At 41.9% G+C, this 14294-nt stretch overlaps 1 protein-coding gene across 16 annotated transcripts in view; it reads left to right on the top strand.

Moving 5' to 3' along the window:
• The window catches only part of PPP6R3 (protein phosphatase 6 regulatory subunit 3), a 138525-nt gene that overhangs the window by 91528 nt on the left and 32703 nt on the right, over positions 1 to 14294 (top strand). For 12 of the 16 annotated variants that reach the window (XM_073347073.1, XM_073347071.1, XM_073347063.1 and 9 more), the window contains 3 exons: positions 4797 to 4912; positions 6214 to 6299; positions 11944 to 12030. In XM_073347073.1, coding sequence (XP_073203174.1) covers positions 4797 to 4912; positions 6214 to 6299; positions 11944 to 12030 — 289 coding nt within the window. The remainder of the gene's footprint in view (positions 1 to 4796; positions 4913 to 6213; positions 6300 to 11943; positions 12031 to 14294) is intronic. The other 4 variants (XM_073347074.1, XM_073347068.1, XM_073347070.1 and 1 more) reach the window with 1 other exon arrangement.

The following is a 14294-nucleotide window of genomic DNA, read 5'->3' as shown; positions in this document are numbered from 1 at the left end:
GGTGGTGCAGCAGATCTCCTTCACCCCTCCTCAATCAGTAAAGCTTGTTAGTCATCCACAGGAATTGCACACACAGACCTTTACTTGAAGGAATGTTACCTACCTTGTGTATATATATTGGAGTTCTTCAAGGTGTGCGGTTCCTATCTGTGTTCCGCAACTGCCCTCCTTCCGCTCTGTGAAACCTTAGGGCTATTTGTGGTAGAAGTGGTTGGTCTGTACCACCACTTATGCTCTCAGTTCATGGCACGAGAAGGAAAAGGGCACAAGCACAGATCAATGGATGCAGCTGGCAAGAAACTTCTGGTGTTTGACTCATGGAGCGCATGCATACCAGCAGTGGAATACAGGTAGAGATCCATATTTTGAAGAACTGAGTTACTGTACAAGCTAAGGTTTCAGAGTAGCAGCCGTGTTAGTCTGTATTCGCAAAAAGAAAAGGAGTACTTGTGGCACCTTAGAGACTAACCAATTTATTTGAGCATAAGCTTTCGTGAGCTACAGCTCACTTCATCAGATGCATCCAATGAAGTGAGCTGTAGCTCACGAAACCTTATGCTCAAATAAATTGGTTAGTCTCTAAGGTGCCACAAGTACTCCTTTTCTTTGTACAAGCTAAGTAACTTTTCATTCTCTGTATAGCTTGACTAGTACAAACCTTGGGGGGGGGATCGCTGCTCACTCTACTGACCTAAGGAGATCCTGTTAGCAAAAGGGCCTTTGTGGTCTGTTTTTTAAACAGGTTGGGCCATGTGTGGACCTCCTATTACCTTCCATGTAATTGAAATGAAAAGAGCAATATTGAAACAAGAATTGGGTGTTGTGGGAAAAGGATCTTAAATTATTGACAGTAACTGCAGAAATTGTAAAAAGTCAGGTTAAATGGGAAGAGTAGCCCATAAAAATTCACATCTAAAACCAGAGCATGATACAGTTTAACAGTAATTCTGCAAAGATCTTGGTGTGCTTTGTTGGACAGTGTTGTTGACACTGAACTCTCATGAGGAAGAGGTATAGAAAATGACTCCCTACAGATCTACTAACCTCAAGCTCCCATTAAAAGATATGCAGACGTTCTCAAAGATGAACCAATGTTTAGAACACAGGCCAGTTCTCTGACTTTCATATAGCAGCTTGATAGCTGTGGCTGGTAACCTACTACAGTAAAGAACTTGGAACGCATGTTCCAAGTGACTCCTATTTGTAAGAAATATGCAGACCCATCTTTAACTCCTCTTGCACACTGTAGTAAATGTAACTAAAGAATCCAAGTTTGTTTGTTTTGTTCCTTAGTACATTTTTTCTAAGGATTATTAAAATTTGGGAGCCTAATGTGAGATTTACATTACTTGACAGGTCACAAACTAATATTACACAATATTTAAATAGCACAAAAATTATGCCTGACACTTTTTGGACAAGGACCTTCAAGAGCTTACAATCTAAACTTCACATGAGTTGTTTTGGGGGAGGGGATGTACTATAAAGCAAAATTACTGAGAGGCTGTTCTTGGCATGGTTCTTTAACTTTTACAATCTTTTTGTCTTTATAATAGAATATAGTCTCTCATTTTCTGATGTTGAATCCATATTTTTTTCTCCTTTCACTGTTTTTATTCCTGGTCAAATGCTCTGGTCCTGTGGAGTCTGCCTCTCTTCTTGGTATAGACAAAAATGAAAGAGACCAGCTATTACATAGGTTTTCATACCATGCCCATTTCTGTGATATCCAAATACTTCCAAAGCCACAATAGGAAGTAGTACCTCTAACTGCCAAAATAGACCATGATTTAAATGGGGAGAGAAACTGCTGGTCATTTCTCTGCCTCATATATAGACAGTTAAGGATAACAAGTCATCTGTTATGCTAACTTATAAATGTTTTAGGCTGACAGGTGTACTGTAGGAGTGAGGGAGAGGGAGGAAATGGTAATAAACAAAAAAGCAGTCACTCACTTCAGGCCTTCAGTCTTTTTAATTACTAACCCGCCCCCCCCCCCCCCCCCCAAAAAAAAACCAAAAAATTTTTCTAAACCCTGAGCAGACATCACAGAAGGAACAATCACTCATGTAGGATTTATAGAGCACCAGCTAGAAAGGGGGAGGTAAAACAATAAGCCAAACAATGTTTACTTGTGAGGGCATTCTGTGCCAAAATATTAAAAATTCTGCTCCAAAAAAAAAAAAATTATGTGCATGATATTTTAAAACACTGCAAAATTCTTCAAATTTTATTTGTCAAATAAATGTGGAGGCTCCAGCATGGCATTGGGGAGCACAGGTCACTGGCTGCACAGAGGTGGGAAATCACTGTGCAGCTCCCCCTCCACCCCATCCCAGACACGGACTCAGCGGTGAGGCTGCACCCAGTCCTGACACAATGCAAGGACGGTGCCTGCCCCAGAAACACCCCAGAGCCCTGCCCCTCTATGCTCAGTTGGGTGTCGGGGTGCGGAGGGGATCTGGATGCGTAGGGGGGGTTCTGGGTGCAATAGGTTCTGGCTTAGTGGGGTGGAGATCTGAGTGTGGGTGGCTCAGGGTGGTCCAGGTGCAGGGGGAGTGGGGCTCATCTGGAGGGTTCTGAGTGCAGGGGCTGGTGGGGTGAGGCTCGGCAGGAGGGTCTGGGTATGAGGGGGTCTGGATGCACAAGGGTAGGGCGGATGGGAAGCAGCTCTCTGTACAGAGTTCCTTCCCCCTGCAGCTGAGGAGCGATGGGTGCAGAAGTAGGGGGAAATAGGGCACAGGTTTGCAGAGCTCCCTGCAGCTGAGAAAGAAGTTTGAGGGGGGGTTGAGGGGGGTAGGCCTGACCTTGCCCCGGATGCCGTGCAGGGGAAGAGGAAGTCCCTTCCTCCCTAGCCTAGCCCGGACTAGCAGCTGAGCCTGCACATGTTAGGAGTCACCATCCGAGTCTTCCTCGGTTCCACGTCCTGCTCCACAGTGATTTACCTCTCTGCCGGCTGCCCTGGGCACCCAAAACGTACTGTTAGGAAGGGTTGCATGACCGCTCCTGTGGCTTCCCTTTGCTTCCCCATCAGAAAGTAATTGCTCAAGGAGGTTCTGCTTGATGGCTGTTTTTCTCCATTGATGGGCTTGTCTTGCCTCTCTAAATATAGTAACTGACAACACTCCATGTGGATCTCAGTGCTTTAATCAATTAACTTTAAAAGCAAGACCAAATTAGTTTTAAAATTGGATTGAATTGTAGCTAAAAGACTTATGAGAACATCTAGTCTTGGTTCTTATTGTGGGTTGGGAAGGTGAAATATTCACTATAATCAGGTTTGATTCATGATATCAAGGAAGGGCAACTATTAGAGACTTCGATAAAAGTAACTCTTAATAAGCTAATATTAAAATGGGGTTGCGACCCACTTTGGGGTCCCAACCCATAGTTTGAGAATCCCTGCATTAAGCTATTTTGAATTAAGGCCACTTCATTTCTGAATCTGTCTCCACACGAGTTTAATGCAGTCTTTCAAACAGGGCTATATTAATGTGAACTATGTATCTTTTAGTTTGTGCCAGCAGTGTCCATGTGGGGCAGTTAGAGCATAACATTTTGGTGTACTTTGCAGTTCACACACACCTCCATAGTGTGCATTGTGGCACAGTCCTTAATTCTTTAAACAAAACTGAATTAAGGTCACTTTAATTCTCCATGAGTTTCCACATGGGTTTAATGCATTTTAACTAATCCATTTTAATACCTTTAGTTAATTTGGATTAATTTTCCTTAGTGTCCCTGTGTAGACAAGCTCTTTGTGCAAGATATGGATGCTAAGTTTTCTTTCTCTTGAGCTGCCCATCTAGTTGCTTTTATAACTGAGAAGTTCATTTGAACAGCAGACTGTATGCCTGCCTGCCCGCCCACCCAACCAGGCAAGTGGTTCCTTAACCCAATCCTGCTTTTCCTCAACTTCAAGATTGACCAGGCTGAGGACAGATATTCCTGTCCTGCAACCAGCTGCTGGTGTTTGGCAGTGCAGCTCAGATCTAGATGTTTCTCTCACTTTCAGTTTCTCAAGGCTAGGTCAGCTCTAGCTAGTCTTAACTGTTGTCCTTCAGCCCTACAAGGTGCCATTCTGGGAGCTGCTATTTCCTGTTCCTTGTCAGGCATGTTAGCCTTGGTAGCAGAACACTTTGGACAAAGACCTAGGAATTCCTAGTAATGTCCTGAATGCCATTCTCAAACTACAGTCCCAAATAATCTGGTAGACGTTTGTTAGACTTTGTTTTAGACTAGCCCTGAGACAGATTTTACAAAATCCAGGAATATTTTATTGTAGCCTGAATTAATGAATTGTCTTACCACTGTTAGAGGCTCAAAACTCCCCTTCTGGAATATTTTGAAGTATTAAGTGAAAAGTGTTAGTTTTCAGGAAAGGTGTCTGAACGTCCTAAGTGAGGTAGGTTCTTCAAACCTGTTAGCAGATTGGATCTAATATTAAATTGATTTTCACTCTTATGCTGAGCATACTAACTTCCCTCAAAAGTATGTAGAAGCGGGAGACTGACTTGATGACGAAGCATGCTTTTCTTTCTTTATGGATAGCTTTATGCATTTTAAATACAGTTCAGAGAGGGAGTTGCTCTCAGTGTTTTAGCAGCCAAAAAAAAGTTTGGGTTTGAAACACCACTTATTCTCCTTACGAGTATTTAAAGTACTTTGCTTCCTCACTTATCTGGTATAACTTTGTGTTGCTTCCTTGGATTTATAGGCTTAGCATTCCATAACTACAAAATACTTCAACAGCCAGCTGTTTGGGAAGATGAACATCTGAACTTCTCTTTTTCAGGGCTGAAGGAGGAAGGCGGCATGGTTATATGGGTCATTTAACAAGGATAGCTAACTGTATTGTGCACAGTACTGATAAGGGGCCAAACAGCACACTAGTACAGCAGCTTATTAAAGGTAATATTAAACTTCCGCAGGTTTGTTTCACTTTTTCTGTTAGTTGGATTTGTAGAATTAAATCATGCTAGGAATTTAAACGGCAGCTTTTAATAGGGGCTTTCTTTCCAAAAGCTGTTTGTCCAAGGGAAAGAAGCAATTTCTTACTTTTTGTGTAAGTCCAGGTAACCTATTAAATTAGGATACTCTTAAATATGACTTGTTCTCCCCAAACTTAGTGAGGCAGTGCCATGGCTGCTTCAAATAAATGTGAGTGGGGGTTGCCTGCTAAATTCCCTGTAAGCTACGTGGCCTCGCAGCAGCCTATTAAGCACTGTGCAGGTGCTCAGGAAACCCAGCCCTGGCCCGGACCTGCTGCGGCCAGGGTTCAGGTGCCTCTCCCCAAACCTGGCCACAGCCGGGGAGAGGTGCCTGGCCCCCACCTAGCCTGGCCCCCCCCGACCTGCTATGGCCGGCGGACAGGTGCCTGGCCCCCCCCGACCTGCTGCCGAGAGAGCTGGGGGGAATCCTCTCTCCCTGCCGTAACTCCAGGGCAGCCTGCACCCCAAACCCCTCATCCCCTGCCCCACCCCAGAGCCCTCATACCCTGCCACCCCAACCCTGCCCCAGCCCTGAGCCCCTCATTTCCAGCCCCATCCCAAAGCCTGCACCCCCAGCTGGAGCCCTCACACCCTTTCACCCCAACCCACTGCCCCAGCCCTGAACCCCCTCCCACACTCCGAACCCCTCAGCCCCACCCCCACCATGTGAATTTTGTTATGTGCACCAATATGGAGGTGATGTGTCACATATCACCTCCATATTGGTGCATATAACAAAATTCATTCTGCATGTGTGGGAAAAATTAGAGGGAACATTGGTGGCCTGCCCTAATGAAAACTACGCAGAGTCAAGCATCTTCTTTCTGGAGAATGTCTTATTTACAGAGGTACTTCTAGAATAATCTCTCCAGCATAGGCCTTCTCAGTCTCAGCTGTCCCTTGTGTTGTTTCTTGCAGTGTTAATCTTCCCCAAGTCCTCACATGCTCGAGGTTACTCCCACATTCCTTATACTCATGTACAGTTACAGGTTTACTGCACCAGTGAGCCATTGAGATTGTCATCTAATAGACTGGCAATGTCTGCCTGAAAACCACACCTTGTTAGCATAACCAGTGCCTGAGAATTTGCAATTGTATGTGTAGCATAACATTTTCTGCAATGATTTTTGCAAGTTTAACTTTGGGAGCTGTGAAGAGAGTGAAAACTAACTGCCTTGAGTGACATTGGTACTAAAACTTTTTTCCTCCATTTTACTCTAGAGCTTCCAGATGATGTCAGGGAGCGATGGGAGACGTTCTGTACAAACTCCTTAGGAGAAACTAACAAAAGGAACACAGTGGATCTAGTAGGTTTTGTAAGATGAAGTTTGAAAAGTTACTGCTGTTATAAGGGCATCCTGTTCCTTTCCCATGTGTCAAGGATACAGTTGCACTGCAGCCTTTTCGGCCATCATGCTTCTAAGACAGAATGTCAACAAACCTCTCAAGTAGCTGCACTGTGGAATTGGCACCTCCCTGGCTTCCTTTGCAAATATGGCTGCCTTATTGGCAATTTAATATGGTTTTGCAAGGGTGTTTGCAGTTGGGCTCATATTGTATTGCACCTCACTCTTAAAGTACCACCCAACAGGAAGATGTCACTTTGGGGTCTTTGCAAGTCCAAAACTGCTTGAAAAGTTGAGACTATAAAATTGCTGAAGCTGGGGTTTTTCATATACAGTATGTAAGCAAACCTACGTACAGTTAAAGTGAAACTGCTTCCTGCATCATTGAATGATGCACACAAATACCTACCTCACTTTTAATGAAGAAATACAATTTTGTCTTGATTAGAGTCCTGTCATGACTATTCTGTTTTGCACGGAGTGATTCAGAGATTACATTGGCCTTCTAAAGGCTAAACACCTCTAATTGTGAGGTGCAGAAATAGTCTTACACAGAGGCAGCATTTTCTGTTTGTAATATTTAAAGTCAGTGTCGGTGTAATAGCAGTCAAGGCCCTCAATTCAAAATAGGACAAACTTCTTTTTTTTTTTTTTTTTTAAACTGAGGTGGTTGCCTACTTGGGCCTCATTATAATTGTTTTTAAAAATTTCTCCAAGAATCACTGGTTTATTTGTGGGTTCACTAAGTGGCAATGATACATCACGAATTTGGACCAAAAAATGAATAAAGATTGTTCTTAATTTATTAAAATTTTCAGGTGAGAGTACAACAATGCAAGATTCACAGCAGAAGGCAGTGTGTGAAATAAAAATAATACAGAACCCTAGAGTTGCCTAACAAAGGCATCAAAACAACGAATTCATGGTGTTTTCTGATATCTGTAATGGGTACTGGTCAGAACTGCATTGGATATTTATTCAAGAAAACAGTGCATCCTACTGGGGAAGAAACATGAATTTTTGGGGTCTAAACCCTTATTGGAAATGACCCACGGGTCTGCAGTGTGATTCTGATCCAAGTTATAATCTTCATAGCCTCCTGACATTTAGAAACGTTGCATGGTTTAGGTAAATGTGTGGAACAATTAAGTTTCTTTGTTTGAGAAAAGCTTTTTGTTGATCCTGGGGTAAAACAACCTGCCTCGATTAATAATAACCTAATCTGAGAAACAATAATCCAAAATATAGATTACTAGTGTTGTGCTGTCTGGGCCTCCAGTAGGTTTTCTTACAAGTTTTTTTTCTGTAGGTCATCCTAAATTTTTAGGCCAGGTAGACTACTGGATTATTAACTTTCTTTGCTATAGATATGCCCTATTCCTTTTAAAACTGTATACCCAACAAAATTCCAGCCAGAGTCATGCCAACAGAGTTTAATGCTGAACTGTCTCATGTTCAGTTCAAATAACTTGAATTAATTGCAGGACTCCTAGCTCTTCTGTAGTAGATCCCCTTGAGTCTGACAATGGCAAGTCTCACAAATTGGGGTCTGATCTCTCCAAGAACACTAACTGATCTGACATAAACTGTAATTAAAATAGCACTTTTAAGCAGGTTTGCTGTTAGATGTTCATTGAAATAACTAATCATCATAAAGATCTCCAGTTTTTCATGATTATGGTATCCCTTCCATCAAAAATAAAAAGCCTTTCTTACATTATTACTTTGGGGCCTTTTTAACGCAATTCTTATTTTGAAAATCTTAAATGGTTAAGGAAAGCAAACCCAGCCTCTGTCTTATACAGCATGAAGGGGTCTTTTTTTGTGTTTTATGTAGGTTTAAAAAAAAGTTGGAAATTGGCTAGTGAGTAACTTAGTTTCTGTAGTTGTACTGATTTACTCATGTCTTATTTACGCTTGGCAGAGTTCAGTTTTGATTTTTTTAAAAATAATTTTCGAATCATAGTATTGTAGAATCCTAGAAGATTAGGGTTGGAAGAGACCTCAAGAGGTCATCTAGTCCAACCCCCTGCTCAAAGCAGGACCAATCCCCAACTAAATCATCCCAGCCAGGGCTTTGTCAAGCCAGGCCTTGAAAACCTCTAAGGATGGAGATTCCACCACCTCCCTAGGTAACCCATTCCAGTGCTTCACCACCCTCCTAGTGAAATAGTTTTTCCTAATATCCAACCTAGACCTCCCCCACTGCAACTTGAAACCATTGCTCCTTGTTCTGTCATCTGCTACCACTGAGAGCAGCGTAGCTCCATCCTCTTTGGAACCCCCCTTCAGGTAGCTGAAGGCAGCTATCACATCTTCCCTCACTCTTTTCTTCTGCAGACTAAATAAGCCCAGTTCTTTCAGCCTCTCCTCATAAATCATATGCCCCAGTCCCCTAATCATTTTCGTTGCCCTCTGCTGGACTCTCTCCCATTTGTCCACACCCTTTCTGTAGTGGGGGGCCCAAAACTGGACGCAGTACTCCAGGTGTGGCCTCACCAGTGTCGAATAGCTGGGAATAATCACTTCCCTCGATCTGCTGTCAATGCTCCTAATAATACAGCCCAATATGCTGTTAACCTTCTTGGCAACAAGGGCACACTTTTGACTCACATCCAGCTTCTCATCTGCTGTAATCCCCAGGTCCTTTTCTGCAGAACTGCCGCTTAGCCAGTCGGTCGCCAGCCTATAGCAGTGTGCGGGATTCTTCCTTCCTAAGTGCAGGACTCTACACTTGTCCTTGTTTGAACCTCATCAGATTTCTTTTGGCCCAATCCTCCAATTTGTCTAGGTCACTCTGGACCCTATCCCTACCCTCCAGTGTGTGTACCTTTCCCGCCAGGGTAGTGGATAAGGTCTATATTTTTAAGCTTTTCTAATTTTTTTATCAATTTCAGTTTGCACAGTTGTGCAAAACGATGGGTTTTAAGCATTCTTTTCCAATATTCTCTTTAAATTTTCACAGTTTTGGTAAATTATGGAAGGGTTGGACAAAGGCGGGATCAGAGAATTTAATGACACATACTGAGCTCCAAAAAGGTGAAACTTGACCATTAGAACACAAATATCACCATCACATCTAAATATTAAAAATAAATGTCCTTTAATTCAGCTCCAATTTGCCTATCTGTACATTTTGATGGATAGAAATATTTGTTCATCGGTTTGTTTGTGTTGTGAAATTGCAGTTTACTGACATTTACTGATTTAAAAAAAACAAATCTAATCCTTCCAAACCTAGTCTTACGATGATAGTGATTGTTAGTAGGACATACTGACTTTTTTAGCTCAATGAATTGGTTGTTAATACTAGATTTCTATGGAGAAAAGGTATGCATTTAAAGATTAACTCATGTATCCTAATGGTAAATTGCTCCACTAATGAGACATGAAAAATCTCAAGAAGACAGACATTAGAACCGGTAGTGAATACACAGTGGGTACTTGTAAACAACACTAACAAGTTCTTAATTTTTCTTCTTAAACTGTAAAAACTGTTTTGCGATTGTCTTTGATAACTACTAGAGAAAGAGTTCAGATACTGGTCTTTTAATATAGTACTTACTTGAGCCTATTGTCTGTGTTAAATGAAGAGCTTGATAAGAATCCTGAAGTGTTTGTTTCTTGCAGGTATGCCTAAAATTGGTTTCAAGCTCATTCGGTTAGCTGGAATTTTGACTTGAGGATTTAAGTGTTTACTTTGGTTTGACTTTATTTCTATGTTTTAGTTACCTGTTTACAGATTTACTGGTTCGAATTTAAGAAACTTGAAGTTGAAACAAAAGTGATTGGGATTGTGTTTAATCCTGAACATACGGTTTTGGTAGACTAGAAAGCAAGATCAGATGACACGATTTACTCCGTTCCGTATTATAATGTCTAATTGAGGCTTAAAACTATTTTTCAAGTGAAAAATATACTGTATGCACAATCCACACTATAATTTATAAGTAATTTTCAGTTTACTGTTGAATTGTTCCAAGGATTCATTTGGTTACTTAAGTAAGTTGTTTAAAATAAGTAGTATTTCATTCCCCTGCGGTGCCCTGAATTCAAAAACATTGAATAGAAAAATCTTGCTGTTTTACTTTTACACTTCTAGAATTCTTCCTTTGATCTCAGATTATGGATAGTTTTTAGGGGGTGAAACTGATTTTTTGCTATGCATGAATTGAATGTTAAAGGTATTCGTTGTATAGGCTGTCATATTTATTTTAGAAAGTGGATAATTTGTTTCAAAATAACAAATAAAAGAATTGGTCACTTTCCTCTATGCCAGTGGTTTTCAACCTTTTTTCATTTGCTGACCCCTAAAAAATTTTGAATGAAGGTGCCAGACCCCTTTGGAAATTCAACCTGTGGTCTGTTGGCTCCTGCCGTAAAAATCAGACTGAAAACTGATTGAACAAAATTCAACTATAAACATTACATGTTCTCGGCACAGCGTTTGACAGTGTGACACAGGGCGCTAAACTGTGGGTTTCTACAGTAATGACAACACTTCTGTGTTTGGACCTGTAGGTGGGGGTATTCACATACCTTTGATCAGATAAATGGAATACTTTTTCTTGGATCTGAAACTTTATTTTCATAGTCACCTTTCTCTGACCCCTTAGCAGGGCCTTAACCAGAGCGGGGTAGCCACCCATGGTGCAAAATCACAGGGGTGGAAAAATGATGAAAAACTGCAGGGGGCGCAAATCTGCTTGCTCACCCCAGGCACTAAAATGCCTAGTTTTGGCTCTGCCCCTTAGACACAGTCTGTGAACTGCCAAGGGTCCGCAGACCACAGGTTGAAAACAACTGCTCTATACAGTGTTTGTTTTTATAAAAAGCATTTATAAGCCTGATCTTAGTAAAGTTACTAGGTGCTGAGAATTAATTAGGAGTTGTGGGCATTCAGCACTTTTGAGACTCAAGACCCTGATGTGTAACTGTAAAAATGTGGGGTTTTTTATTTTGGGTTTTTTTAATCTGTTTTTCCCCTTGTTAAATCATCTCCAGATTTACGGGCACATAACAATTGCTATATTGGACACTGGGGAGTCAAGTCACTGGTTGACTCCAGCAATGGCCAATGCTTCAGTGGAAAGCAAATTCAGCTTCCACCCTCAAAAACAGTGTTCTTATTCAACTGTGTAGTGCTGTAACTGGGTAAAAGGTGTTTTGATTCACAGTGGATGATTACTGCACCCAATTGGTAGAATTGTTAATAAGCGCACCTTCATGGCAGAACTTCCTAATTAATCGGAATAATTTCATATTGTATCTAAATGGTAAGATATAGTTTTGCTCCAGTGTTGTCCTATTTGGCCAGTTTGGACCTATTAAGTAGCATTAACTGAAGTAACTCTAGGGTTAGTTTTGCTAGATGTTGAAGATGGAATTATTCCCCAAAGGTGTCAACCACTAATGTAATGGCTGGTGACAGGGAGATATTTTAGTGGCTGAAATATATGCCCTTACAGTTGAAATAGTGTGTTTGCTGGGATAAAAATATTCTAGTTCATCTTTTTGTGATGAAATTAATGACCTTGCATAATAATTCTAATTTACACAAAGCCTTTTGTTTAATTAAATAGGTGTCTAAACTTTTTTTGTCTAGGTTACTACCTGCCACATTCATTCGTCCAGCGATGACGAAATTGACTTTAAAGAAACTGGTTTTTCACAGGATTCTTCTTTGCAGCAAGTGAGTTAAATTCATTTAACAGTGTTGCGCACAGGTGTGCCTTCTTTGTAAAAGTAGCTTTCCTGAGAGGATTTTTGTCTTTGGAGATGGGTGGTTGCATTTGATGCAAAACACAATTTGGAGAATTCAGTGGCGAAACTGGAAAGTGTATAAAAAAAATCTAGGCAGTGTGCAGTTTAAATTTGTATACGTATTTATAGTTTAATTGACAGTGTTACAGGATTTAATATGGTGATGCCACATGAGTGTTGTTTTTGAGAGCACCAACTAACTGTACAGGGGTCTGCTTGGTCAGCACTTTCATTTAGAAAATAGTTTTTGGAAGCATTTCTGCTACTTGCCATTTTTGATGGGTGAAGGGTGACAGCTATTCTGTACTAGCATTATTCCATTTGCAATGTAAGTCGTCTTTATTCCTCTGTTGGCCCTGGAGGAAAGTAAAAGCTGTCAAAATCTGAATACAGTGTACATTGATTTAAATCTCCAATCCTAAAGGTTCTGTAGATTCAAGTTACAAAACAAGTTTTTTAAATTGCTGCTTGTACCATTAGATGTTTGTAACTGCTTCAACCCAAGCACTATGGTCTGTAGTACTTAAAGTTTATATACCTTTATCATTTATATAAAGTACAGTTGTTCCAAAAGCTTGGTTTAGACTTTTGTTAATTATAGAAACTATAGTTAACTTTTTCATGTCTGATATTTCAGTGATTTGAATTTTAATTGCACCAATCTAGATTTGATGGGGTCAGTGTCTTCAGCAAGGCAGCAGCTTCTGTAGGAATGTGGAATCTTTTAGGAAACCCTTCATAGTCTTCAAGCACCATCTTCTGACTGTGTACTCCAGTGTGAACTCTGCCTAGACTGTCACAGCAACTGCATGTGTTTAGGTAGTTAATCCAACAGAGATGCAGATGGACCACTGCTGTTGCATCCTATTTGGGGTAATGTGTGACACAATCTTTTCAGTGTCTTAGCAGAGTTTGTCACGAGGCTTGTCCTTTTTAAGCCTAGAATAGGGAAGTGTGTACCTTGATACTGTCTCTTCTGTAGAAAACTGAGTATGACGTGAAAGACAGTAGACTGGACACACCATTGTAAGGTAGAGCAGATCAGTTTTCCAGAATAAGTGGAGGCACTGTAATGTCTAGCACCCTGGTAGTCTTTTCCTTCCACTCTTCTTCGAGAGCTGTCCCTGTAGGTGCTCCACCCTAGGTGTTGGTGCGTCCCTGTGCCTTCGCTCAGAGATTTTTACAGCAGTATTCGTACTGGTCGCGCATGTGCAGAGCTTACCACTCAGCTCTGAGTACCTTAATAGTACACGTGCGCGACCGGTCCCTTCAGTTCCTTCCTTCTCTACCGTCCCCGGCCTGAGACGGAGCTCAGCAGACTCGTTAGAAAACTTTTTCTCCCTTGTTACTCTTACCCTTTTAGATAGTTTACCGATAGTGTTAGTTATTAGTGTTACCAGTAGTGTGGTTTTTTTAAAAAGAAACATACTCTTCGTTCCTGTCAGGCCAGCTGCTTCTGACATGTCTGGCTCCCCAGGCTTTAAGCGCTGCTCTAATTGTAAGGATGCCATCCCTCTGTCTGATGGCCATTCAAAATGCATAAAATGTTTGGGGGGTCCCACATCCTCCCAAAATGTGCCCATTGCAGCAAACTTAAGTCTAGGGCACGAAAGGACAGGGAGTTGAGGCTAAAGCTGCTCCTACTGCAAAAATCCTTAGGGTCAGCTTCAGACCCAGGCGCTGATTCCGGCTCTGCTCCACACCACAGCCTCTCCGCCTCTAAGAAGATGAAGAAAACTTCAAAAAAACCCATCACTTTGCAGGTGACAGAAGGCGAACTTCGCGGGAGAAGGCTTCTTCTGGCAGATCTACCACCTCCCTCCCAGCGCTCCCTTGGCTGAGCAGTTTTGATGCGCTGGGCTCCTCTGGTGTTGCTCGAAACCTGTCTGTGGCTGCAGCGGTAGCGCAAAGCTCCAGTACCGAGGCTTCGGGCTTCCAGTTGCCTGCCTCTCAGATGGCACCTTTCAGCACCACGGTGGAAGTGGTGCCAACACGTGCGGACCTGCCTGACCCCCCCGCAGGCTATGGCACCGACACCTGCTGAGCTGGCCGGCAGCCAAATGACTTTAAAGACACCGTTGCAGAGGAACTTTTTGTTGCAGCAGATTCCTCTCACAGAGCCCTCATCACACAGAGGAGCTTCAGCACCCCAATTTACGCAGTCAAGTGACCTGCTTGTGTCACCTATTCTGC

The sequence above is a fragment of the Lepidochelys kempii genome, chromosome 6 (assembly GCF_965140265.1).
Source record: "Lepidochelys kempii isolate rLepKem1 chromosome 6, rLepKem1.hap2, whole genome shotgun sequence".
NCBI classification, from domain to species: Eukaryota; Metazoa; Chordata; order Testudines; family Cheloniidae; genus Lepidochelys; species Lepidochelys kempii.
This window is presented reverse-complemented; position numbering and strand designations above follow the sequence as displayed.